General features: G+C 36.3%; 6 protein-coding genes across 9 annotated transcripts; 5 read left to right on the forward strand and 1 right to left on the reverse strand.

The window, feature by feature from the left end:
• Positions 1-2: 2 nt before the first annotated feature.
• EML3 (Emsy N Terminus (ENT)/ plant Tudor-like domains-containing protein) lies at positions 3-5,392 on the reverse strand. Of its 3 annotated transcripts, none has more exons than XM_089726587.1 (11): positions 4,757-5,392; positions 4,414-4,552; positions 3,327-3,526; positions 3,121-3,230; positions 2,778-3,012; positions 2,468-2,662; positions 2,326-2,394; positions 1,040-1,285; positions 901-969; positions 763-826; positions 3-374 (listed from the first exon to the last, which is right to left on the reverse strand). In XM_089726587.1, the coding sequence occupies exons 2-11, from the start codon at positions 4,439-4,441 to the stop codon at positions 205-207; spliced, it is 1,386 nt and encodes a 461-aa protein (XP_089582713.1). In that variant the 5' UTR covers positions 4,442-4,552; positions 4,757-5,392; the 3' UTR covers positions 3-204. The 3 variants fall into 3 exon arrangements, with proteins under 3 accessions (XP_089582713.1, XP_012087437.1, XP_012087435.1); XM_012232047.4 differs by having other exon boundaries at positions 2,468-2,653; positions 3,327-3,532; XM_012232045.4 differs by having other exon boundaries at positions 3,327-3,532; positions 4,757-5,391.
• A 1,317-nt stretch (positions 5,393-6,709) lies between these two features.
• LOC149492884 (selenoprotein O) lies at positions 6,710-11,069 on the forward strand. The gene is made up of 8 exons (XM_089726760.1): positions 6,710-7,207; positions 7,601-7,710; positions 7,960-8,016; positions 8,190-8,489; positions 8,918-9,165; positions 9,569-9,875; positions 9,952-10,225; positions 10,636-11,069. The coding sequence occupies exons 1-8, from the start codon at positions 6,797-6,799 to the stop codon at positions 10,888-10,890; spliced, it is 1,962 nt and encodes a 653-aa protein (XP_089582886.1). The 5' UTR covers positions 6,710-6,796; the 3' UTR covers positions 10,891-11,069.
• Positions 11,070-11,562: 493 nt separating this feature from the next.
• LIP2 (lipoyltransferase 2) lies at positions 11,563-13,394 on the forward strand. Its single transcript, XM_089726761.1, has 2 exons — positions 11,563-11,865; positions 12,538-13,394. The coding sequence occupies exon 2, from the start codon at positions 12,541-12,543 to the stop codon at positions 13,294-13,296; it is 756 nt and encodes a 251-aa protein (XP_089582887.1). The 5' UTR covers positions 11,563-11,865; positions 12,538-12,540; the 3' UTR covers positions 13,297-13,394.
• A 3,360-nt stretch (positions 13,395-16,754) lies between these two features.
• On the forward strand, positions 16,755-19,617 carry LOC105646234 (G-type lectin S-receptor-like serine/threonine-protein kinase LECRK3). 2 transcript variants are annotated; one of them, XM_089726759.1, is made up of 2 exons: positions 16,755-16,895; positions 17,089-19,617. In XM_089726759.1, the coding sequence occupies exons 1-2, from the start codon at positions 16,892-16,894 to the stop codon at positions 19,386-19,388; spliced, it is 2,304 nt and encodes a 767-aa protein (XP_089582885.1). In that variant the 5' UTR covers positions 16,755-16,891; the 3' UTR covers positions 19,389-19,617. The 2 variants fall into 2 exon arrangements, with proteins under 2 accessions (XP_089582885.1, XP_037495944.1); XM_037640016.2 differs by lacking the exon at positions 16,755-16,895 and having other exon boundaries at positions 16,924-19,617.
• A 498-nt stretch (positions 19,618-20,115) lies between these two features.
• LOC105646235 (G-type lectin S-receptor-like serine/threonine-protein kinase RLK1) lies at positions 20,116-22,877 on the forward strand. The gene has a single exon (XM_012232053.4). It carries the CDS (start codon positions 20,191-20,193, stop codon positions 22,627-22,629), a length of 2,439 nt encoding a protein of 812 aa, XP_012087443.1. The 5' UTR covers positions 20,116-20,190; the 3' UTR covers positions 22,630-22,877.
• Positions 22,878-22,994: 117 nt separating this feature from the next.
• On the forward strand, positions 22,995-26,057 carry LOC105646236 (G-type lectin S-receptor-like serine/threonine-protein kinase LECRK3). The gene is given in 2 exon segments (XM_020684146.3): positions 22,995-23,367; positions 23,369-26,057. Coding segments are annotated over 2 exon segments (2,418 nt in total). The 5' UTR covers positions 22,995-23,349; the 3' UTR covers positions 25,769-26,057.
• Positions 26,058-26,718: the final 661 nt, after the last annotated feature.

The raw sequence follows: 26,718 nt of genomic DNA on the forward strand, positions 1-26,718 counted from the left end.
AGTTATAAAAAATCTTTACTCATAAGGTCATTCTGAAGATAATTTACATAAAGCATTTTCAACATTCAATGAAATAAAAATTACAATGAAAATGAACTTGGTTCTATGCCAACGAATAGGCTAAAAGCCAAAAGCTTGGCTGGTCATTAAATTAGTTCTATGATACAACAAAAGTCATCTGCATTCAGCAATAAAACAAATGATTTATATGTCATCGCCAAGTTCAATAGACCCACCTCTACCATCTCTTGCCATTTTGTTGCCATCTGAACTTTCAATTACTCTACCTTCACCACCTATCTCATCATATGGCCGTTTTCTCCATCCCCGATCTTGGTCCATTGATCGTCCATGAGAAAACGTATGTTCTCCATCTGTTTTTTTGCCAAAAGAAAATTAAAAAAAGAAGAAAACACAAACCCATTGCTGAACAAATCCATTATAGTGGATGCAGGATTTGCACCGTCATCTATTCCATCTCACTGATGCTTAAACTGGATTTCTTCTTATTAAGGATGAAGAGGCAAAACTTTTTTTAAAAAAGAAAACAACTAGATGTGTTGGCAAGCTTCCGTATAACCATTGACCCACCTCTCTAGCACTCAGATGAAACAACACTAGTAAAATGATAAATAGTACGCTGACTATTACAGGTTAACGTTGGAGATCCAAAAACAACAATTTGATAATACAATACAAGGGCAGTGTGTCTTTAGAGAACACTGTATAATATAAGCATGGTTATGTGCAATTAGTTATTACCACTTTCACCATCAGATGCATCTTCGAGCTTTGCGATTGCATCGACAAGGGCTTGCTCATGTTCCTGCATCATAGAAAATATAAAAATCCTGCAGTGGAAACATGCACATCGATACAAGGTATTTGGTTCGTTCTTACTTTTAGCACTTTCTTGGCCTTTTCAATTTCCATTGGATCTGGATGGCTAGAACCAAAAACCTTTTCCACCTGTTTAAAATCACAAAAATTAGGTAAAAAGGCTATTAATTTGCAGTTTTAAGCAGTGGTCCAGTTTTACCTCCTTGATTAGACTATCAGTGTGAAGTATCTCAATATCCCCCATCGCCTTTTTTCCAATACCATTTTGCGATAATGGGAAATCTTTTCTAGAATGCCCCTTCATTGTACCTCTACCTCTTCCACCACCAGCAAGTGCTCCACCACGAGCCATGGGTTTCTTATTGCCACGGCCTGGTCCAGGGCGGCTGCCTCTGCGAAAAATTCCTGGGTCCTCTCCCTCCCACCTAAGATCTTCTGGAGATATCTGCCAATTAACAAGCACACAAATCAACTGAGTAGAGATCTTTTTTCCATGAGGATGCATCTTCAAGATGAAATGTAACTGGGGAAAAAAATTGATGGCTAATTGCATGCGAGAATGAAAGGGTAGTGAGAACATGTGCTACTGATTCTAATCTTTATTGCAACTACTAGCCAGTGGCAGATCCACATTGTAAAAAGAGGGGTCAATTGACCCCTCTTTTTTTTTAGAATTTTTTAATATATATATATATATTTATCTAAATTAATCTATAAAATTCAACTTATTTATGTTTTTGAACCCTCTTTTTTCAAAAAATTATATATTGACGCTGGAAAAAAATATTTCTAGATCCGCTAGTAGTACTAGCAATGAATGTATGTGACAGAGGGGAGGAGAAGCAGATACAAGACTGCTAATTCGAAATGAAATGTCCCAATACAATAGCCAGTGATTCTAAAAAGTGAAGCAACTATTATGCTGAGCAAACTTAATCCACATGGAAAGTTCCATCATGAATTACGTTGCCACATTATAATAATAAATAGAGAATCCCAAAAACATGCATCATATCAGAGCTGAAGCAAAATTCAACATGAAATTTAAAGTGTCAATCATTTCCAAAATCACAGATTCACTGGTTCACAGCCTCATTCCTTCAAAAAAATGAGTTCGCATGGAGTTTCATTTCAAGGATATAGGGGCCTATAGTTTAATTGGTCAAAACATGCCACTTGTAACGGTAATGTTGTAGGTTTGTGCCCTTTGAATTAAAGCTTTGCATCTCGTGAGATGCCAGTCACCATTTATTACATTAATTAATTAAGCAGAAGTGGTCAATCACAGATGAGCAGAAATCAATTTTGTTGCATTCTCACTTCACTTACAAGATATAGATGATATCTAAGGCTACTAACTCCTGCCTTTTATATTTTACAAACAACTGGCAACATTTAGCAATTACATATTAAGTTTATATAAGAAATAAAAGTAAAATAACCATGTAAAATTATTAATCAATAGGAACGTGGCAACAATTTTACCTCTTTGAGATTAACCCATTCCCAAGTTTCATTTGCTGTATTAATATCATACACCAAAGCATGCCTCCCCTGTAAATACAAGAAAACTGGTCATGTTGAACCATAAGAATCACTGGATTACCGCATGAAGCCAAAAATGTACCTCAACTGGATTATAATCAGTTATAACAGCCTCATAGAAGTGGTTATCTTCAGGCCAACGCGTCCAAACTTTTCTTCCAATCAAAGGGTCATAACTGGTAGCCTCTGCGGGTTCACTGGTGGCGAATGCACCAGAAGAACTCCGATTATTAGCTTGAGCTCTTCCAGTCAAACCTGCAGAAGGATACTGCATCGACTTCATTGAAGATGCAGCAGAAAATGTACCACATTATCCAGAAACTATGAAAAATAAAACAGGAAATATAAACCAATTAATCAGTTTCCTCACAGTGCAAAGCTATTCAACTTACTGCTTTGGGCTTCTTGCTCTTAGGTCCTGGTGGAGGACCTCGTCTCATGGCTGATGAAGATGGTTGCACAGACGGCAATGCAGGAGAGGGCGCACCCATGGACAATGAAGCAACTGACTGTGATGTTTTTTGTTTCTTGTGTGATGCTGAAACAGTAGGGCTAGGTGTGGGATCATGAGCAGGCTGGGCTGTGCTCGGCATGCTGGGTTGGATCGCATTTGTCTTTCTCCATTCCCTAGCAACATAAATTATTACATTGTCCCATTAAAGAACAAAACTGACTAGAAGTTGTTAGATTTTGGAAAAAAGAAGCTTGGCAGAACATGCCATGAGGTAATTAGACCTTATCCTGCGGATGATGTCATCAGCATTAACTCTGGATAGGAGCTCCCGGTGCTCCTCATCTGATACCCTTAGCTCTTTTCTGAGTTCTGTAATTAAACTCTCCTTTTCCTGGAAAAAGAAAATCACAAAGCACATTCAAATTTACTTAACAGTCAGTTATAGACAGTGAAATTTAATACATTGGATAAGTATGCGAGCAGATACCCAAGTGATAGCATCAGATTGTGCTTTAAACGCCCGTAGTACTGAAGTGTAAGCTTCTTGTTCAATGTTGTGTATTTGAGTTTCCATATCACTATGCATCCTAGGTAATGGAGTAGAACCAACAACTGTTGATCTTCCATTCCCAGCAGGTCGTACCCCACTTGGGAATCTATTTCGATGTGGTGGTGGAAGGTCATCATCTGTTCCTGCCATTAAAATGATGAGGGACACAGCATTGTAAATGATAAATGAAGGTAAAAGTCCCTGTCCATGGAAATGCTCCAAGAAACAAAATAATAAATATACAATACAAAGAACTAAAACAACTTAAAAGAATACAATCAAATAGTTTAAGATTTTGATGCAGCACTGAGCAACACCCTTCAACATCCATTATACATATACACAAAGTGAGTCCATAAATGCTGTAACTTGTTCTTCGAAACCAGAGACAGCTGGGATTTGATAATAAATATTGTAACTAGCCATATAATTCTTTCAATAGACAACACCATCAAATACATGAAAGTGCGTAGCTCTTTAACAGCTGTTAGGCAGTGGTTAGTAAGATTTGAAACTACAAACTGCATTTAATGCATCCCATAGTTAACTGGTTAAGCTGAAGGCAGTGGCAGCCTATTTCCCATTTTCCATAATGCATAAGCAATAAAATTTACACATCCTCAACATCCTGCAGGGTCTAAAAATAATTTCATCTACTATGCATGCAGAAGAAAACGTTAGGATATTGCCATCTCACAGATTATTGCAATCCTCTCACCATATCTCCAAGCCTATCAATACATTACCCAAAAAGTAATGCATAGAGTTTTCTCAAACAAAAATTCAACCCATTTATTAAACCTCCAGAAGTTCTCTTCGAGATAGAAAAGCTAGACAATGACCTCGGTATCTCAAAGTGCATAATTCACAATATTGAATTATGAGTCCAGATTAGAAGGATAAAACATCCTAGTTTCTTCTCTATACTTTGGAAGATGGAAGTAGAACTCGGTAAACTATAATTAAGTCCCAAAAACACTGGGCAAATTTCATTAAGGAAAACAAAATATTTGAATTAACTCACCACTGCTATCAGAGAGTTCATAGTCCATTGCAACTCTTCAAAACCAAAGCCGTTTAACTCTTACAACGACTAGGAAAGGACTCAGCAAAAATAACATAAAAAAGAACCAAGTTCTTCAAAAAACTGAAGCAACAAACACCTGACAAAAAGAAAACAAATTATCGGTCAAAAATTTCCCATTTGAACTGAAAAAAATTTCAAATCAAGCTTCACAATCTTGTCAACTTCTACGAAGCTTTAAACATCAACCAAAAGGGTACTGCACCCCACAGCAAAATTAAAGCCTAAAATCTGTCAAAAACCACCAAAATTTACACAAATCTAAAAACTACCACAAACGCACCGCTATTATCAACGGCCTGAAATTACATGGAAGCTTTCTCCAAACCCTGAAGACGCTTTAAAAAACCTCAATGAACCACTGCAAATATGAATGGTTTCACGAGCTGCTAACACCTGACGGCAGTTAAAAACCGAAAATTTGCATTAAAAAATCCTTCGAAATTCAAACTTAAACGAACCGACACGGCTCAAAGCAGAATTTGTCGCTGAAGCCCCTCCAGAAACACTACTTTGAGCTCTCTGCAGCACTCAAAAGGCCCATACCATCGAAGTATTCGTTGCTTTAGCTCACCAATATAGTCCCTAATAACTGCAATTTCTCATTTACTTTTGTGCCATTGGAAGCGATTTGATGTACGTGATAATTGTGTTTCTGACAGATCTAGAGAGCACTACTTGGAATTTATAGTGATAACTTTGGTTTAGAGAGAAATTTTGATAGAAATTCGTCAATTAATTGAGGAATTAAGGTGTAAATCGAGTAGAAGGGATTTGATCGAGCACGGGGCAAGATGAGTGAGGGTTGCACGAGAGAGGGAACACGGACACGGACTTGAAATGTCTTTTATCGCGCTTCATTTTTTCAAGTTAATAGTTGTGTTTGAGTTCCGGCAAAAAACCAGAGAAACGGTGTCGGTTTGAGGTGTTGGAATTTGGAAAAGAAATGTATATCCGAAGCCGTAACTAAACAAAGTCAAAGCCCAAAACTTAAAAACCTTCTGATTTCGCTAATATTTTTATTTATGTAAATTAAAATTGTGCCGCTTTTAGGGCTAGTTTGAGGCGCCCAATTAGAATGTAATGAAGGAGAGATAAGTAATTTAGTATTTTTGCACTATATTTAATTATTTATTCATCTCTGTACCTTTCCATTAATTTAACCCTTTTCAAATATCAATATAATTTTATTATAACTCTTCTTATTCTTTCCCTTTCTTACCCTCCCTTTAACTATCCTTCCCTCACCCCATCCAAACGGAGTGTAAACGGTGCTACATAAAACGTTAGTATTATCAAAAAGAGGCGTAATCAGATATATACACGCAATTGCCACACGATGCTCGTTATGGTAACCGTACGCTTTCATCTCCCTTTCTTTTGCGTCTTGTTAACTCTAAATAAAAAAAAATATTAAGATTAATTATCCTTAAAGCACTTTAATTAGGAATTTCGTATTATATGAGAGTACAATATCTATCTGAATAAGAAATAAAAGCTTAATAAAAATATAACTTTAATGTTTAGCTTATTTTACACAATTACCCTTTATTTGAAACAAATAAATTTTATAAAATTCATTTATAAATTCAAATTTTAGCGATGGTATAAATTCAGATGAAAATGTTAAATTTGTTCTCAATGATACTATTTATATGTTATTCCTATATTATAAGGCAAATGAATTCTTTTATACTTTTTTTTAAAGGAGAGTTTTTTTTATATTTATTAATTATTGTAAATTCTTTAGCACAAAATTTTTTCAACTGAGTTGCAAATTATTACTGTATTTTTTTATATTTTTGGTAGTTTAAAAGATGAAATAAATGAATTTTAATTATAAATTATACCACCAAACTTCAATTATATGCAACTTAATTAAATTGTGATTCTAAAATACATAACGTACCAAATATAAAAATTTATTTTTAAATAAATTCTAACTAAAATTCAATTTTACATCACTAGCCATTTAAGTCAAACACTACCTCTAAACCAATTTTGATTTTTCTCCGCTCAACAAAACTTTTTTTTTGATTTTTCAACTTTAATTATTTTTTTTAAAAAAATAAAATTGCAGGGTTGGACCACCACCATTCGGCCACCGCTATATGGATTGGAGGATATAAATCCGTTTGATCAACTGCTACAATTAAACCACGGCAGACAGGACTTTTAGCTGGCCATGTAATCATCACCGTATATAACAAAACTGTCGTCGTTTTAATTTCGCGATGTTCACATTTCCCAAACGCAAATTTAAAACAAAGAAAACCCACCGGCTTTTTCCTTATATTATCAGTCAAACCAAATAAAGTAAAACATGCTGCTTTCTCATTTCTCTACAAAGTCCTCACTCCGCCCTCTCCTCTGCACTCTACCCACCTATTACCACACCTCTTCTCGCTCTCTCCGATTCGGGTTTTACCCTTCTGCTTTCTTCCAATCTCAACTCTGTCCTCTCCCCAAACAACCTTCCCTCACATGCAGAGTCCGCACTAGCTCTTCTAGCGGTAGCGTTCCCATGGATACTTCCTCGCCGGAAGCCACCGTGTCTATAGACTCCTTGGCGAATGATTTGAAGAATCAGAGTCTAGGCGCCGATGATAAAATTTGTAATAATAACAATAGTAATGCTAATAAGGTTAAATTGACGCTTGAAGATCTGAATTGGGACCATTCTTTTATTAGAGAATTGCCCGGTGATTCAAGAACCGATACGATTCCACGTCAGGTATTTCCCTCTTGTTTTGTTCTCTTGATTTTTGTTTCAGTTTATGTTGCTTTTTTTTTTTTTTTTTTTTTTTTTTTTTTTTTTTTTTGATTTATGCTATTTGCCTATTTGAATATGCAGTGTACTTGCTTGTTGGATACTTGCTCAATAATTTTTAATTAGTAGTTATTTTATTTTTCATATTAATCCTAAGGTTTAAACGTTGGACTTTGAAATTTTTATAGTTGCAATATTTAATATGCACATATCGAAATTAATCAATGTCATGAAATAATGTTTGATTTTCGCTGTAGGGTTTGTAAGAGGATTTTTTTTTAAAAATTAGTTCTCTTCCAATTGTTTATAATCTCGGTCATTCAGGAGTAATTCAGACTTTATGTTCTATGTTTCCAGGTCTTGCATGCTTGTTATACAAAAGTTTCCCCATCAGTGGAAGTAGAGAATCCTCAGCTTATTGCATGGTCGGAATCAGTAGCTGAATTCCTTGATTTGGATCCTAAAGAGTGAGTTTTACCTTATCTTATGATTCTTGGTCGGTTGAGTGCCTTTGCGTTTCTGAAACTGTGGATATAGGTTCATGTGGAGATATCTATTGAGAATGATGAGCTACCCTTTACCCATTTCACGTCTTTTAAAACTTCACTAATGTTGGTTACTGTTTTCTGGCTTTTTTATTTTTATTTTTTACATACGGTGCATGTGGTGTTTGGTATTAGCGGGACTAACTGCCAACTTGCATGATGGGATTGCAGATTTGAAAGACCGGACTTCCCCCTTATATTTTCTGGGTCTTCTCCATTGGCTGGAGCGTAAGTGTTGCATGTTCTCACTTCAATTCGTTGTGACTGCCTAGAATAATCACTGAGCTCTTGCTTATCTATTTTCTTCTATTCATTTCAGTTTTCTTTTTTTTTTTTTTTTTTTTTTTTTTAATCTTTCTCACAGTTGATTCTTTCATCTTTATCGACCTTTTCTCTGGCAGGTTGCCCTATGCTCAGTGCTACGGAGGACATCAGTTCGGCATGTGGGCTGGTCAGCTGGGTGATGGTCGAGCTATAACACTCGGAGAGATTCTGAATTTGAAGTCTGAAAGGTGGGAACTGCAGCTTAAAGGTGCTGGAAAAACTCCATACAGCCGTTTTGCAGATGGCCTTGCAGTGCTGCGAAGTAGCATTCGGGAATTCCTATGCAGCGAAGCAATGCACCATTTAGGAATCCCAACAACTCGTGCACTTTGTCTTGTTACAACTGGAAAATATGTCACTAGAGACATGTTTTACGAGTATGTTAACAGCACCTCAATCATGATTGATATTTTTTTTTGCAGTTCACAGCATATCTGCTTCCTTTGTGCTACCTTGTGTTTCTCTAATGCAAGGTTGTCTGATTTTGGAAGATAATCTCTCTCTTTTGTTTTATACATAAGAGGTCTGATTTTCCATAGTATTTCAGAATAAATTTTACCTCACAGAAGCATTGTGAGATATTATAGTTGGAATATATATTATTTTCTTCAAAGAAAACAGTCATTCTACAAATATTTTGAATTGACAGGCAAGTAAGAATTGGAAATGGATAATAAAACATTGTATTAGGAAGTCATTGAAATCCTATTTATGAAATTAATCATTTGATCTATTACTTCATATAATTCAAAGATTCTTTCTAGTGAATGCTGACTGCAGGTTCTTATCTTTTTTTTTTTTTTAGTGGCAATCCAAAGGAAGAACCCGGTGCAATTGTTTGCAGAGTTGCTCAATCATTTCTTCGGTTTGGTTCCTACCAAATACATGCTTCTAGAGGGAATGAGGACCTTGACATCGTTCGTGCTTTAGCAGACTATGCAATTAGACATCATTTTCCTCATATTGAGAATATGAACAAAAGTGAGAGCTTATCTTTTAGCACAGGCGATGAAGACCATTCAGTTGTGGATCTAACCTCCAACAAATATGCTGGTAACTTTCAAGTTCTGAAAAACATAAAAGAAAATTGTCTTACCAATGAAGTGTCTAGTCCATGACTGTACAATGGGATGAGAGCTGGTTGGGCAATTTGCATTATATTTTCTTATTGGATTTGATTAAATGACTAATTATCTAAAGGCAGAAGCATGGTATGAGGACAATTCCATGTCTTATGCTTGCATTTTGCTATTGACAAACATGACCTCAACGGTCACCTTATATGACACTGATTTGTTCCATTTTCATTTATCAGCTTTGTGTTTGCAACTAGTTTGGTTTTCCTCCTCTCTCTTCTTATCTCCTCAAGTGTTTATTTTTTTCATGTATACTTTTCCCAGTTAATGTGAGAAGTATTGATTACCTTGCCTTTTTGCTGTGTTGTGGAATATTTCAGCTTGGATGGTGGAGGTTGCCGAACGAACAGCTTCCTTGGTTGCAAGCTGGCAAGGGGTTGGTTTTACTCACGGTGTCCTGAACACAGACAATATGAGCATACTGGGCCTCACTATTGACTATGGTCCCTTTGGCTTTTTGGATGCTTTTGATCCAAGTTACACTCCAAATACAACAGATCTTCCTGGTAGAAGATACTGTTTTGCAAATCAGCCTGACATTGGCTTGTGGAATATTGCACAATTCACAGCTTCTTTAACAGCTGCCCAGTTGATTAATGATCAGGAGGCAAACTATGCCATGGAAAGGTACTTGTGAATTTTCATCAATGGAGATTTACTCATAATGGCAGTTATTTACAAGTCTTCTCCTTTAATTGTACAGATATGGAACTAAATTCATGGATGAGTATCAAGCTATAATGACCAGAAAACTTGGTCTTCCTAAATACAATAAACAGCTGATTGGTAAACTTCTCAATAATATGGCTGTGGATAAAGTTGATTACACAAATTTCTTCCGGTTACTTTCCAATATCAAAGCAGATCCAAACATTCCAGAAGATGAGATGTTAGTTCCCCTAAAGGCTGTTCTGTTAGATATTGGCAAGGAGAGGAAAGAGGCATGGATCAACTGGGTGCAATCCTATGTGCAGGAGGTACAATATGAGTCCGTATGTCTGTACCTTGGATATGCATTCATCTATTTTTTACATTGAGCATCAAAATGTTCACTCTCTCGCATTTTTCCATATTGACTGTGATTCATATCTTATTTTTAACCTTGCACATTATATGTACTTTGAGCAAAAAGATAAAAACTTCTTTTTGAAGGATTTCTTGTGAAGACACTGTTATATATGGATTGCTATGTCATTCTTGTTTGACAAATAGTTATTAGTTTAGCATACCAACTATAGATCAAGGTTCACTGTTTAGGAACAGTTAAAAGTCTTTGTACGTCCCTAAATTTTTCTCCCCCTGAAACAGTTGAAGGAGGTTGTGTTTCACATTTTGCATGATTTCATTTCAAAAATATTTTTATACAATCCCTTTATGCTTTTTGCAGCTGGCTGCTAGTGGCATTTCCGATGAGCAAAGGAAGGCACAAATGGACTCTGTAAATCCCAAGTACATTCTTCGAAACTATTTATGCCAGACTGCTATTGATGCAGCTGAACAAGGTGATTTTGGGGAAGTGAGGAGGTTGCTTAAATTAATAGAACGGCCATATGATGAGCAACCGGGGATGGAAAAATATGCTCGCCTGCCACCAGCCTGGGCTTATCGGCCTGGTGTTTGCATGCTTTCTTGTTCTTCTTGAGTTTGTTGTATTTCAAATACCAAAATATATATTTTTTAGCTTGTATATAATAGTTGAATTGAGTTTTCCCTTAAAGTGTAGATTATGTATACTTTCGTTTCTTTATGTTGTACCGGTTGAATAGTGGGGAATATTTTATTTATTACTTTCTGAAATATCATTTTCAGTTTTATCTGTCTCGTTCAAGGATTATGGTATTGCTTATGGAGGATGTGAAACCTGCCTGATTTTGTCAAAGTTATATATTTAATCTAAGAATAAAGCTCAGTTATTTGGGCAAAAATGCTAAATGGGCGATAGAAATCAGAAATTTGCTCGTGGGTTGTACAGCTGTGTGACCCTTCTTTGAATAATATTCATTTGAGGATTGTTGTTTTAGTACATAGAACTCGAACCGGAGATTTCATACTCTCTACATTTTTAACTGTTCTGTTTCTAGTAAATCTACTTCTTATACTGTTCTTGTTCTAGTAAATCGATTTCACTGTTCTTGTTCGAGTAAATCGTATTTTTCAAAATTGAGAAAAAAATAAAAAAAATTCACGCTTCCGTTTCGTAATGGTTTATGTAAAACAAGAAAGAGAAGGAAATGTCAAACGTGTCGGTAATTTGTGTTTTTTTTTTTTTTTTTTTTCCTTGTAGTTGTTTGATGTGGATCGCTGTCGTCCGGACAACAACCAACTCACCGTTTAAATAAACTAAAAACACTCACCCCTCCCTTCTCATCCTTCTCAGTCGATCAGTCTCTCTCATCAGCTTCAGACTATTTCTGGCCGCCCCTCTCTTTCGAAACAGAGCCACCTTTTCTCCTCCCTCCCTCAATAAAATCCTGTGCATTGAGTTTAGCAAACCTGATTTCTCTCATCTGGAATTGTATATTAGGCCTCATGAACGGCTTTCCGCCCTTGGATAAGATCCAAACGCGGTGATCTATGCTTGTCGCTTTCGAAATCCCAGATATTCAATTTCGTGATTGTAAGCTTCCTCCTATCTATCTTATTATCTGTTTTTTTTTTTTTTTTTTTTTTTTTTTTTTTTTTTTTTTATCACTCTCAGTTGTCTTTAAATTACGTTCTGAAATTACACATGGGTCCGTCTCAGAATCGTCATTTCTCATCTGTTTATTTTTTTTAATATATATATGGTTAAGAAAGCGGGAAAGGGTGAAAGGATCATAAGATGAAAACTTATCATTTTATCAGATTAAAGTGGAACCATTTAAACTATTAAATAATTAATTTATAAGCCTTTAACTATTAAATCAATATCATAATTGTGATCTTTTTCTATTCTTGTATGATATTACAGTTTTTTATATATATGTTTGAGCTGAATTGAAATAAGTTGTGTCTATATATAAACACTTAAAAAATATGCATTTTTGTACTGAACTAGTTGATAAAAAATAGAGTGTATACTGTTTGATAAAGAACTCTTATTGTTAAGCATGCTTGAATTTTGGATTTGAATATTTACATTGCGATTCTTTTTCTCTCCTAATTTTGTTTTTATAAAATCGAAATAAGACAATCATAAACAGACTTAGTCAACATTGGACAAAGGATACCATGTGATCACACAATAATTAGAAATGGTGCCATGTGATAATGAAACAAGAAAATAAATTAATTGTTTCATGGTTGACAGGGAATGAGATCTTTGAGAAGTCTTCAGGTCTGGAAACTGGGAACAGTCAACTACTTGGAGGCACTTAAACTGCAGGAAAAACTGGTCTCTGATAGAAAAGCTCATAAAATTCCTGATACACTCTTGTCCCTTCAACATCCACCTACATATACCCTTGGCAAACGGCGGACTGATCACAATCTATTGATTCCCACATCTCAACTTCAGAAGATAGGAGCAGAACTTCACTATACACAAAGAGGAGGAGACATCACATATCACGGTCCTCATCAGGCTGTTCTATACCCAATTATTGCGCTTCGAGATATTGGACTTGGTGCTCGAAATTATGTGGAAAAACTTGAATTGACTATGATTGAACTGGCATCACTATATGGTTTGAAAGCTTGTGCTGGACAAAAGGGTGAGACAGGTGTTTGGGTTGGAGACAGAAAGATCGGTGCAATTGGAGTTCGTATATCATCTGGGATCACCTCTCACGGATTGGCATTTAACATTGATCCCGATTTAAACTATTTTAAGCATATTGTACCTTGTGGGATTGTGGATAAAGAAGTTACATCTTTGAGAAGGGAGACAGGTACTGTTCTTCCTTCTGATGAAGTAGTTCATGAGCAGCTGATTTCTTGTTTTGCTCGACTGTTTGGTTTTAGTAGTATTATTTGGAAGGCAAATGATTCAGTATTTTCAGATACTGAGAAAAGTGAAAAATATGTGACTGCTAATGCTTCAGTATTATGTAATGAGAAAACTGAATGATGTACTTATATTCTACTTGAGAGATAAACCGTGTAAATTCTGCACTGTATGATCTAATTATTCATTGAAGGAAAATCGATGAAATTTTTTGGGTGATAGACTATGTTGTGAAGGTTGAATCTGTTTTAGCGAACTGTAGTAATAAATTTCTTGCATTCTGGAAATAGTGACAGAAACCAGACACTTTCAGATCCTGCAACATCTGATGATTATTTTACTTGAGATGCGTTTTTACAATTGCTAAATTATTTTCTGGAATTGGGGGAACAAAGACTAGAGGTAGAATGTCATTAATAGAAAGTTTTTTATCCTTTGATGTTTTGCCTCCTCTAAACAATTTCTGCCTTCCGGTCATGCTGAAACTATATTTCCCAAATCATCCAAGTTGCGCATCATTTAGATCCATAATTCAGCCTTTATGCCTAAACTTTATGGTGATGCTTCATTAGAGGAGTCTAAGAGTCAGTACATTTTCTTCAATAGTACTTTGGGAGAAACATTGTTACTTATAAACGCAGAATCTTCAATATGCACGCACTTTGGTGTCCAAGATGATGAGACCATCTTAATGTTGTTCAAACCCAGCTCTTTGACCAGATCTTGCAATACAATTTTCTTCTCTAGCCTCTATGATTATTTTTCTTCTGCCTAAAGAGTTGAGGTTGAAATTTGTATGCATAAAGTAATTCGAATGATGCTGAATAAGGTATTCTGAAGTGACTAAGCAGTGGTACTGACTCACATAATTAAATGGATATGTTTTCCATAATGCTTCAAACAATGCTGATAGAGCTTGGGCATTTAGATACCTAAGGTTTACCATATCTTTTATGTTCTAAATCCATGTCCTATGTTATATCCATCTATGATATTTAGGAAAGAAGTGACTATGAAGGGAATTTTGAATTAGAATTTACGAATCCAAAAGAGATTGGTCAAGACTGGCTGACAAGCCAGCTAGATTTAGTGAAGGCAAAATGTAAATTGTTATTGTATAGACATGAGGAAAATTGTCATCGAGTCCAGGTTTAGGTGAATCAAGTTAAGGCTAGAAGATGCAGTAATAGCCTAATAGGGATCAATTCTGATAGAACCCAAGACAAAGTAGCACATGATAAGAATTGGAATAGAAACTGGCATTTTCCTGGAAAGAATATGGGCTGATTTATGCTGTGGAAAGCAGGTTTGCTTAGCGAACTTTAGCTGTATTTGTCATCTAATAGAAATGCGTAACTATTTAGTTATTTAATAAACAAGGCAGGACAGAAAATGGATTACTGATTTGGTCTCATGTGACTTATCAGTTATCACATGAGATATTAGGTTTAATATTTGAAGGGACTGTACAGAAACCAGAGAAATATAATACTCAATTCAGGATCACATGAGCAGCTGCTTCCAAGTTCTAACCCATTAAAGAACAAAAGGTACATAACAAAAATACTCATAAAAATAAGGAATAAGATCCCCATAATATATCTCCCAAAGAAAATATTACCAGGAAAGAGACCAGTCAAATTGTGTTTCTACTCCTTTAAACTAAAGAAGAATTTAGATCACAGTAAAGTCTCTGTCCATTATCTTGGTTATTTATCTGTGGTTCTGCTTAAGTAGCTTAAAAACACTTGATGCCTGGTTAGAGATAGGAGTGTTTTAAGTACCAAACTCGAATATAGGTGCTACAACCTTTCTTGAAAAGATATAGACAGATTTGCCTGTAAAACGCATGTGCTACCACCTTTCGTTGAAAGATATCACCATATATGTCCTCCCTTCAAGGCCTCTTCTGTTGTTTGATCTGTTTTCCTATAGAATAACATGAGAACCAGTAGAGTTTCAGTTGTTCTATTTGCCTTGATTATTTTTCACATTCTCATGTCTTCTCTACTGTCTTTCCATCATGAGAGAACGATCCATCCAGGAGACAGGAATCTACCAAGGAGACTGCTACCATCTGTCTCTTCATTTTCATCGAACGTGAGCAATTTAAGCAGAGCCATTAAAAATCCTCAGAAAGGTTTGGAGACAAGTCTGAGGACAGCGCCACCAAGCCTTTCAAATCCTACTCAGAACAAGTAACCTCAACAATTTTCATGGAGAGATCTCTAGAAGAAAGAGAATCTCAACTCTCTTTTCAAATTTTGCAGTTCCACTTTTTAATAGATAGAAAGAATTACACTCTATGGATCTGTAGTTTATTTAATTTTTCCCCAAGTTTTTGTTTTCGAAGTAAATTTTGGAGGATGCAAAGTTGAACTGTATTTACAGGTATTCTATGAGTTATAATGGAGATAAAATCAGTTTATCATCACTTTCTTGTTTCTTCTCAGTTACTTAATTTCAACACCAACATACTTTCTTTAGGTTTTTCCTATTGTAACTCGCAAGGAGAATTTCTTATAGGTAATAAAACGTGAATAAATGCCGTACGACTGCGCTGTAATAAATGTCGTTTGCTGACTAAAAGAGCGAACGCTTTAAAACTTTTGAACAGATCATTGTTTTCTGAGTGGAAAAGAAAATATTACAGTTCACATTTTTTCCGTTTTTCTCCTAATTCGGAAAGAAAATCCTTTAAAAAAAATAACGTATTTTTCTTCTGTTTTTTCCCCCTTATTTCTCTTATTCTTCTCAAATAAAGAAAAATAGTAATGGTATCTTTTATTATTTTCTTTCGTTACGCACGAACTTTTAATTTCAAAAAAAAAAAAAAAAAAAAAAAACACAAACTTTTTCCGATCTTTTTTTTCAACGTTTTCTCTTTCACTGAACATTATGACCAGTCGTTTGCTATAATATAAATTTTCCCTGAAACGGGAAGGTGCAATGCGCAGTTTGATCGAGAACGGGAAGATTGCCATTTGGTTTCTTCAAGACCATCTTTTAGACCAACCATGAGGAGAGCCGCACAGATGCTTGAAGGGGTGGTTGAAGTGCCTGTTCCCCCAAGTACATATTCATTTAGTACTGATACTTGAAGAAACTTCATTTACTTTTGTTGTTTGCGATAAATATACGTTTCTTTGTTGCTAATTTGTGGTTTGAATTTTCTGTTTGGGCATTGGCATTTTATTTATTTTTTCCTGGGTGGACATTTGAAAGTGAGAGCAGCCAATAATTAGCTGGTAAGCATAACTTGCCCGTCAATCTGAGAAGTTCTTTTTCTCTTTACATAATTCGTCACATATCTTCCATTTTCTCTGACCCCGAGTTTAAGTTGTTACATTATTCAAAGTGGTGCTTGAATAGGACTTTTAATACTGCTTAACAATATTTTTGAAATTATTATGGAATCAAACTAGTTCTTGGTTCGATCAACTAGAATGATTGAAATCAAACTTAATGTCTACAGCAAATTCTATTTGTTTAAATATAAATATTAATTATATTGCCTATTCAAATTTTGGACCTATATTATGAGATAAATACTTGATTTAATCTAAACAAACTGGTGATCAGTCTTTGAAGAAGCAGTAAGGAGGGACAATAATAGATCACATTTGAAAAGTCTTTGCTATGGATCATAAAGTGGGTTATCCAGGCCATGGCCCTACATAGGAGGCTTTGAAGCTGACTTAAAACTTCTTCCTAGTTGATGGGTCTCTTGTTTGTCCTATTTAATTTGTTTATTTTGATAATTTGATGCAATCTACCTCTTTATGATAAAATCAATTTCAGCAATGGCTTTTGCTCTTATCCTTCCTCTTTGCTTATCCTTGTTATTTCTGCTACCAAATTTTGCTCTTGCTCAAAGCAGAGGTAATCTAACTGTTGGTGCTTCTCTCACTGCAGCTGATCAAAACTTCTCATGGCTTTCACCGTCTGGTGACTTTGCCTTTGGTTTTCATAAATTGGACAACAGTGCAGATCTGTTCTTGCTTGCTATATGGTATGATAAAATACCTGACAAAACCATAGTTTGGTATGCAAATGGAGATGAACCTGCCCCCAAGAATTCAAAGCTAGAACTAACCGATGGTGGGCTAGTCCTTACTGACCCACAACACAGAGAGTTATGGAGATCCCAGACCATCACTGGCGTTGTTGCCTCTGGTGCCATGACAGATGCTGGCAACTTTGTGCTTCAAGATGGAGATTCTGTGAAGTGGGAAAGCTTCAAGAATCCTGCTGATACAATATTGCCTTCACAAACGTTTGATAGGGGACGAAAGGTGCTTTCTTCTCGATATTCAGACACCAATTTTTCCAGAGGAAGGTTCCAGCTGGACTTTCAAGGCGACGGTGATCTTGTGATTGCTACAGTAAACTTGCCCAGCGAACACGCTAATGAGCCTTATTATCAGAGTGGAACTACAGGGAATTCAAATTCCTCAAATGCTGGTAACCAACTGGTCTTCAATTCATCAGGGTACTTGTATATATTGAGAGAAAATGGCCAGAGGTTCCATTTCACAGAGAGTATGATCCCCTCAACTAGAAATTTCTATCACAGAGCAGTTCTCAATTTTGATGGAGTTTTCACTCACTATTATTACCCAAAAACGGCATCAACAGGCAATGCAAAGTGGACAACTCTTTGGTCTGAACCTGATAATATTTGCCAAGCCAGTAGGGTAACTGCTGGTAGCGGCATCTGTGGGTTCAATAGTGTCTGCAGACTGGACCCAGATAGGAGACCAACCTGTGAATGTCCAAGAGGGTATTCTTTACTAGATCCAAATGATCAGTATGGTAGCTGCAAACCAAACTACACACAAAGATGTGAAGAACTCGAGACTGGTCCAGTTGAAGAATTGTATGATTTTCAAGTGCTTGACAATACTGATTGGCCAACAAGTGATTATGCTCTCTTGCAGCCTTTTACAGAAGAAGACTGTCGGCAATCTTGCTTGCAGGATTGTATGTGTGCTGTTGCTATTTTTAGATCAGGCGATATGTGTTGGAAGAAGAAGCTACCACTATCAAATGGGAGAGTGGATCCTAATCTTGAAGGAAGAGCACTTATAAAGGTTAGGAGAGGTAATGTCCCGAGAACTGCACCAGAAGTAAGAATACAGAAAGAAAATAGAGATGGTCTGATAGTAGTTGGATCAGTGCTTCTGAGTTTCTCTGTGTTCGCTAACATTTTATTGGTTAGTGCAATGTGTTTGGGTTTTTACTTCATCAATAAAAAGAAACTCAAAAGAATGCCCCATCAAGATAGTTTTGCAGAAACAAATTTGCGTTGTTTTACTTACAAAGAGCTTGAAGAAGCTACAGATGGATTCAAGGAAGAACTGGGAAGGGGAGCTTTCGGCATTGTTTACAAAGGGTTCATTAATATGGGGTCTGATATCCAAGTGGCTGTGAAAAGGTTAGATACTGTGGTCCAAGATAGTAAGAAGGAATTCAAAACTGAGATAAATGTGATCGGTCAGACCCATCATAAGAATCTGGTTCGACTGCTGGGGTTCTGTGATGATGGAGAGCATCAATTAGTTGTGTACGAGTTCTTAAGCAATGGTGCTTTATCAAGCTTTCTATTTGGAGATAATAAACCCAGTTGGAATGAAAGAATCCAGATTGCGTTTGGGATTGCTGGAGGATTACTGTACTTACATGAAGAATGTAGTACTCAAATTATCCATTGTGACATAAAGCCCCAGAATATACTTCTGGATGACTATTACAATGCAAGGATTTCTGACTTTGGGTTGGCAAAGCTTTTGTCGTTGGATCAGAGCTATACCCTTACCGCCATTAGAGGAACGAAAGGATATGTTGCCCCAGATTGGTTTAGGAACTTGCCTATTACCGTGAAAGTGGATGTGTACAGCTTCGGTGTTCTGCTGCTGGAGATCATTTGTTGCAGAAGATGTGTGGATAGCAAAGAAAGCAATGCAGACAAAGTAATTTTGGCTGAGTGGGCTTATGATTGTTACAATGAAGGAAGTTTAGATGCCCTGGTTGAACACGACATTGAGGCCATGGATGATAGGAACAAACTAGAGAGGTTTGTGATGATTGCCATCTGGTGTATTCACGAAGATCCATCTGTGCGACCCACAATGAGGCAAGTTACACAGATGCTTGAAGGAATTGTTGAAGTTCCCATTCCACCATGTCCCTTCCCATTTATGACGACTAGTTGAAACCTGCCTTTGTTTATTCTACCTTCTTGGGTCACTATTAGCAGCCACTAATAATATTTGCGGCATAATTCAAAAAAAAAAAAAAAAAAAAAAATATATATATATATATGTATATGTGGGTTTTCCTTATTTCTTTTGCGGATCATTTTATCTTGAAATGACTTTATGTACAAATTTTTATTCTATTTTATGATATTAATCTCAAGTAAATATATTAAACTTCCACCAAGAGACCTCTGAGTTCATATTCTTTTAAATTACTAATTTAATGATAACTGATTGAGAGCTTTTTTTTTTTTTTAATATTGTATTATACATCTAAACACAATGACATTGATTTGGACCTAATCAATTATATCCTGTCAATGATCTTCAAGGCCATTTTTTTATTACTTTTTTTACCTAACATTTGGACTCCAAAAATGTCCTTTAAGAGATTATTTTCTTCGGTATATTAATTATCTATTTCCGTTTGCAATGGTAAAAGAGACTCAAGCACAAGATACGACCTGGTCAAGATGCTTGAGAAGAAACTTTCAATCGCTTCATTGTCGGGACAGGTTTTAGCATTCAATTACTTGTTGGAAATTTGGAACTCCATTTACACCTGCCAATGCCGTGTCTGATTGATTTGGGGACCCATTAAAGGAATAGGTTTGCCTTTGTCCTTCAAATGAATTTTCTGCAGCTTTGACTCTTCAACACACTGATGTTAATAACACCTATATAATATGTTTTTTGTTCAATAACATAAAAAAATCCACCTCAATTTCACGAATTCTCTTACCAAACTGCTCAAGCAATGGCTTCTGCTCTTTCTTGTTCTCTCTTTTTCTTGCTTTTGCTCCCTTGTTTGTCAGTAGTTGCTCAAAATAGTGGTAATATAACAGTGGATGACTCCCTTACTGCTGGTAATGGGGCACAAGCATGGATTTCTCCTTCTCAGGATTTCGCTTTCGGGTTTCACAAGCTTGAGGAAAATGATATTTACTTGCTTGCCATATGGTATAACAAAATTCCACACAAAACAATAGTCTGGTATGCAAACGGAGATAAGCCTGCACCAACTGGATCAAAGGTAGTGCTAACCTCTGATCGTGGGCTACTGCTTACTAGCCCTCAAGGAACAGAGATTTGGGCATCTGGTATCAGCACGCCAACTGCTGCCTATGGTTTGATGAATGATACGGGAAATTTCATAATAGCAAATGCGGGAGCTGAAAAGCTGTGGGAGAGCTTTGATCATCCCACTGATACTTTGTTGCCTGGACAGGTAATGGAGAGGTTATTGCCTGAGCAGAGTCTAGAGACTGGTGGCCAAGTTCTCTCTTCTAGGCTAAGGCAAAACAATTTTTCCCGTGGAAGGTTTCAGTTCCGTTTGATTCCAGATGGAAATGCTGTACTTAATGTAATTAATTTGCCCACTGGTGCTGCTTACGAAGCTTATTTTTGGAGCAACACTGTTGATTCTAACTCAACGAATAAGGGTTTAAGAGTAGTATTCAATGAGTCAGGTTACTTGTATGTCCTGAGAGCAAGCAATGAAAGGGAGCTCCTCACTCCGGCAAGAGTAGTCCCTGCTGCAGAATATTATCACAGAGTAACTCTCAATTTTGACGGGGTTATGGTTCAATATTCATATCCAAAGAATTCTACTGGAAATGGAAATTGGTCGATTGTTCGAACTATGCCGGACAATATTTGCAGTGACCTTTCTGTACGTCAAGGAACTGGGCCCTGTGGCTTTAATGGTGTCTGCCAACTAAGTCTAGATCAACGCCCAATCTGTAGATGCCCGCCAAGGTTTTCTTTACTTGACCCAAATGATGAGTATGGAGGCTGCAAACCTGATTTCTACACCCAATTATGTGAAGAAGAACTAGAAGGTGCGTCTAATTCCTTAGAAGATTATGATTTTGTGGAGCTGATAAATACTGATTGGCCAACTTCTGATTATGAGATGTATAAACCTTATAACATAGAAGAGTGCAAGAAAGCTTGCAGCCAAGATTGCTTCTGCAATGTGATTGTGTCTAGAGAAGACAATTGCTGGAAGAAGAAGCTGCCACTCTCAAATGGGAGACAAGATGACAGTGTCATGGGAAGAGCTCTCATCAAAATAAGGAAAAGTAATTATACAATAAGAGGACCTCCTCTTCCATTCCCCAACGCAAAGAAGGACCAAGACAGTTTGCTTATTGCTGTGTCTGTCCTCTTAGGTGGCTCTGTGTTTGTCAACTTCATACTAGTTGGTGTTGTGAGTTTTTACTTTTTCTTCCTTTACCAAAAACAATCCTCAAGGACCGAAAGAGTTGCAGAATCCAATTTACGCTACTTCAGCTATAAGGAACTTATGGAAGCAGCAGACGGCTTCAAAGAAGAGCTAGGAAGAGGATTTTTTGGCATTGTTTATAAAGGGCAAATAAAAATGGGCAGTAATAAAGTCCCTGTTGCAATCAAGAAATTGGATAGAGTAGCTGAAGACAATGACAAAGAATTCAAGACTGAAGTTGATGTGATTGGCCAAACACACCATAAGAATCTAGTCCAGCTTGTAGGATTTTGTGATGAGGGAAAACACAGGCTGCTGGTATACGAGTTTTTGAGCAATGGAACATTAGCTAATTTTCTTTTTGGAGATATTAAACTTAGTTGGTACCAAAGAACCCAAATAGCTTTGGGGATTGCAAGAGGACTTTTGTACTTACATGAAGAATGCAGTACTCAAATCATCCATTGTGATATAAAGCCTCAAAATATTCTTCTTGATGACTATTATGATGCGAAAATTGCTGATTTTGGACTTGCAAAGCTAATGGTGTTAAATCAGAGCAAAACATTTACAAACATTAGAGGAACAAAAGGGTATGTTGCAGCAGAATGGTTTAGGAACATCCCAATTACAGTTAAGGTTGATGTGTACAGTTTTGGGGTGTTATTGTTGGAGATAATTTGCTGTAGAAGAAATGCAGATACAGAAATAAGTGAAGAGAGAGCAATTCTCACTGACTGGGCTTATGATTGCTATGCAGAAGGCAAAATAAGTGCTTTAATTGAAGATGATGATGATGAAGCCTTGAAAGATGTGAAAAAGCTTGAGAGGTTTGTGATGGTTGCAATTTGGTGCATTCAAGAAGATCCCAATTTAAGACCAACGATGAAGATTGTGATGCTGATGCTTGAAGGTATTATTCAAGTTCCAGTTCCACCATGTCCATTCCCATTTAGCATAGTTAGTTAATAAAAATGTTTTTTTTTGCAGATTGTAATCTTTTTTAAAATGCTTTGTAGTTAGTTTATGGTTTCGCGTTGGTGATATATATATATATATATATATATATATATATATAAATATTTTTTGTCTATGAACCCGCTTGATAAAAAAAAAAAAAAATGTAACTTTAGCATCAAGGTTGTCTAATCTGTTGACTTGGTGTCCCAAATATATCATTTTATAAAAAATTATTTATCTTTTAGAGTCGTACAAAATTTAACTTTAAATCTACATTTCCTTGAATTGTATTACAATTTGTTATTAATTCTTGCTTGTTTTAGTAAATATATTGTTGGATATTCTCTTCAAGCTGGTTTGTTCATTATTTATGGAACATAATAATCAAACTCAAGTAAACTTGAGAATAGCGGTCAATATAAAATTCAGGAGGCCAAGGTCAGAGAGTGCGGCCTTCTATTACAAGTCAAGCAGACCTTGACCTATACAATAAGAAATTCCATGTCTTGTGCATCCAGAATACCATTTTTCTACGAAGTCATTTTTTATTGGAGAAATTTGTTCTGATTTAAATAAGAAACCAAAGTAGCAGTGTTTTACCTGCAGAAACCAGCATAGGACTTGCTCAGGGTATCTGGGTTGAATTCTTCCATTTCTTTTAACATATTCCATTCTGTCATATTGATAACCTTTTAGCAAATCCCCAAAGAAAAATTTCTCTGGGATGTCATGGATTTTGTGCTACCTTTTTCATCTCTGCCCTCTGTTTCCTCTCCTACTACTGACAGAACCCTTTTTAGCCACTGCTCAATCCTTCAAAAACATATCTTTAGGTGCATCCCTCACTGCATTGAATGATAACAGTTCCTGGTCGTCACCGTCGGGTGAATTTGCCTTCGGTTTTCAGCAAATTGAAACTGATGGCTTCCTACTAGCTATCTGGTTCGACAAGATACCTCAAAAAACAATTGCCTGGTCTGCTAATAGAAATAATCTAGTGCAAAGAGGCTCCGAAATTAAGCTCACTGAAGATGGCCGATTAGTTCTTAATGACCCAAAAGGCAAACGGATATGGAACGCTGATACTGCTGGACGCAGACCTGCCTATGCAGCCATGCTCAACGATGGAAACTTTGTGCTTGCATATGATGGTACGGAAAATTTGTGGGAGAGCTTTGGTGAACCAACTGACACCATATTGCCCACACAAACTTTAACTCAAGGAAATAAACTCATTTCTCATTACTCAAGCACAAATTATTCAACTGGAAGATTTCTTTTTACACTACAATCTGATGGTGATCTGAAGCTCTATACAACTTATTTCCCACTGGCTTCTCCTAACTTTGGTTATTGGTCATCTGAGACTGTTAACAGTGGCTTTCAGGTGATCTTCAACCAGTCTGGAGAAATTTACCTTGAAGCAAAAAACAAAAGCATACTTGTGATGTTGTCTGCAAGTGTACCTTCAACTCAAGACTTTTATCATAGAGCAATTCTGGAATATGATGGAGTTTTCAGGCATTATGTCTACCCAAAGGACCCTAGTCTCCGTGTCGCTGGCGGGCCTATGAGGTGGTCCCCTGTATCATTCACGCCTGTAAACATCTGCTTGAAAATTAGAGAAGAAAAAGGCAGTGGAGCTTGTGGGTTCAATAGCTACTGCGTTCTAGATGATGACCACAGACCAAATTGCAGATGTCCGCAGGGTTATACCTTCTTGGATCCAGATGATGTGATGAAGGGATGCAAGCAGGACTTTGTTTCACAGAACTGTGAAGAGGCATCACTAGAAGTGGATCTATTCTATATGGAAGTAAAGGAAAACACGGACTGGCCATTATCTGATTATGAGTACTTTAGAATAGTAACTGAGGATTGGTGCAGAAAGGCTTGCTTGAGTGATTGTTTCTGTGCTGTTGCCATTTTCAGAGATGGTGAATGTTGGAAGAAGAAAATTCCCCTATCAAATGGCAGGTTTGATTCCACAGATGGAGGAAAAGCTCTTATAAAAGTTCGAAGAGACAACTCTACTTTGAAGCCTGATGATGAAAATTCATCAAGAAATAAAAATCATTCAACTTTGATCATCATTGGGTCGTTGCTGTTAAGTAGTTCATTGTCTCTTAACTTTCTTCTACTGCTAGGAGCTCTTCTGGCTGTTTTCTGCTTTGGTTATGGAAAAGCAAAGAAGCTTCAATTAGAGGGAACCATGCAAGGAATAAACCTGCAAAGTTTCACTTACAATGAATTAGAAAAAGCCACAGATAAATTCAAGGAAGAAATTGGCAGGGGTGCTTTCGCAACAGTCTATAAAGGAGTACTAGGATTTGATAATGCACTTCTGGTCGCAGTTAAGAAATTGCACAACATGGTGGGAGAAAATGATAAGGAATTTAAAGCAGAAGTGAGAGCAATTGGCAGAACAAATCACAAGAATTTAGTGCACCTAATAGGATTCTGCAACGAAGAAGAACACCGCCTTTTGGTATACGAGTTCGTAAGAAATGGAAATTTAGCAAATTTTCTATTTGGAAATTCAAGACCCCATTGGTACAAAAGAAAGCAGATTGCTTTTGGAATTGCAAGAGGACTCTTCTACTTGCATGAAGAATGCAGCACTCAGATCATACATTGTGACATTAAACCTCAAAACATTCTTCTTGATGACTCATTTACTGCAAGAATTTCTGACTTTGGAATAGCCAAGCTATTGATGACAGACCAGACTCGAACAACAACTGCAATTAGAGGAACCAGAGGTTATGTAGCCCCTGAATGGTTCAAGAACTTGCCTGTCACAGCCAAGTTTGATGTCTACAGTTTTGGCATTCTGCTTTTAGAGCTGACCTGCTGCAGGAAAAATTTTGAAGCAGAGGTGGAAGATGAAAATCAGATGGTACTAGCCGACTGGGCTTATGATTGCTACAAGGGAGGGGAATTGTACCTGCTAATACAGAACGATGAGGAGGCAAAGCAAGACATAAAGAGGGTTGAGAAGTTTGTGATGATTGCAATCTGGTGCATTCAGGAGGATCCATCTCTAAGACCTGCAATGAAGAAAGTTACACAGATGCTGGAAGGAACAGTGGAAGTTTCTGTTCCTCCAGATCCATCATCATTTATGAGTTCAATTGGATCCCTCTGAAATATTATTCATAGATTGATTATTAGTTTTTTTAATTTAGTTGGTCTAAATTACTATCAATGCTTTCTTCAGGTGACTAAGAAATGGAAGTGGACAGTCAATCAAACGTAAATTGCAAGATTACGCTTTGCTTGTTCTTGGTTCAGGTAGTCCGTTTATTTGTAGTTTCTTGGACAACATTTTTTACTTATTTATTTATTAAAAGGTCCACAAACATAAAATTCTACCAAAGTTTGTGGTTGAACAACATTGCTGTTGGACCACGAAACAGAAAACACCCTTCTCTCTCTCCTCCTCTTTCTTTCTCCCTTTCGTACCTTTTTTTCTTTTAAAAAAATATTTTTAATGTTTAAAGTATTTAGAAAAATTAACCAATTGAAAATATTTTCTTAATAAAAAAAATTTGAATCATTTGAAGGAAAATAATGTCATTCTACATAGTTCATTGTGAAATTAATCCTTTTTTATCAGTTTAAATTAGCAAAAGGATTAGACGATGGAGCCAATTGAGGAGTAAGGACCAAGTCAAAGTAAAGCATAAAGAGAGTGGCCACGTTAGGGATAAGATTTTTGACTTAATGCAAAGGGTAAATTTTGTTTGGTAGATAAGGGCAGTTACAATTACATGATGCCTCTCTCTCTCTCTCTCTCTCTCTCTATTTCCTTATTCCCATTTTTAGCATGAAAAATATCTAAAAAAATTTTTTAATTTTTCTTTTTAATTCCAAAAAATTGAAAATCACAGACAGGGTATTAACAGTGGAACCCAAGTGTTTAATTGCATTGTTTTTGAGTAGAAATAGACAACTATATATTACTTTCTCTTTTTCTATTCAATAATTCTTGTCATATTTTTCTTTCTCATCCATCGTAAATTGTTGTCGTATTTTATTTTGATGAAATAAATAATATTTGAAGGATATATTAGGATATCAATATAAGGATATGTT

The sequence above is a fragment of the Jatropha curcas genome, chromosome 10 (assembly GCF_041381405.1).
Source record: "Jatropha curcas cultivar XTBG-Jc1 chromosome 10, XTBG_Jcur_1.0, whole genome shotgun sequence".
NCBI classification, from domain to species: domain Eukaryota; kingdom Viridiplantae; phylum Streptophyta; class Magnoliopsida; order Malpighiales; family Euphorbiaceae; genus Jatropha; species Jatropha curcas.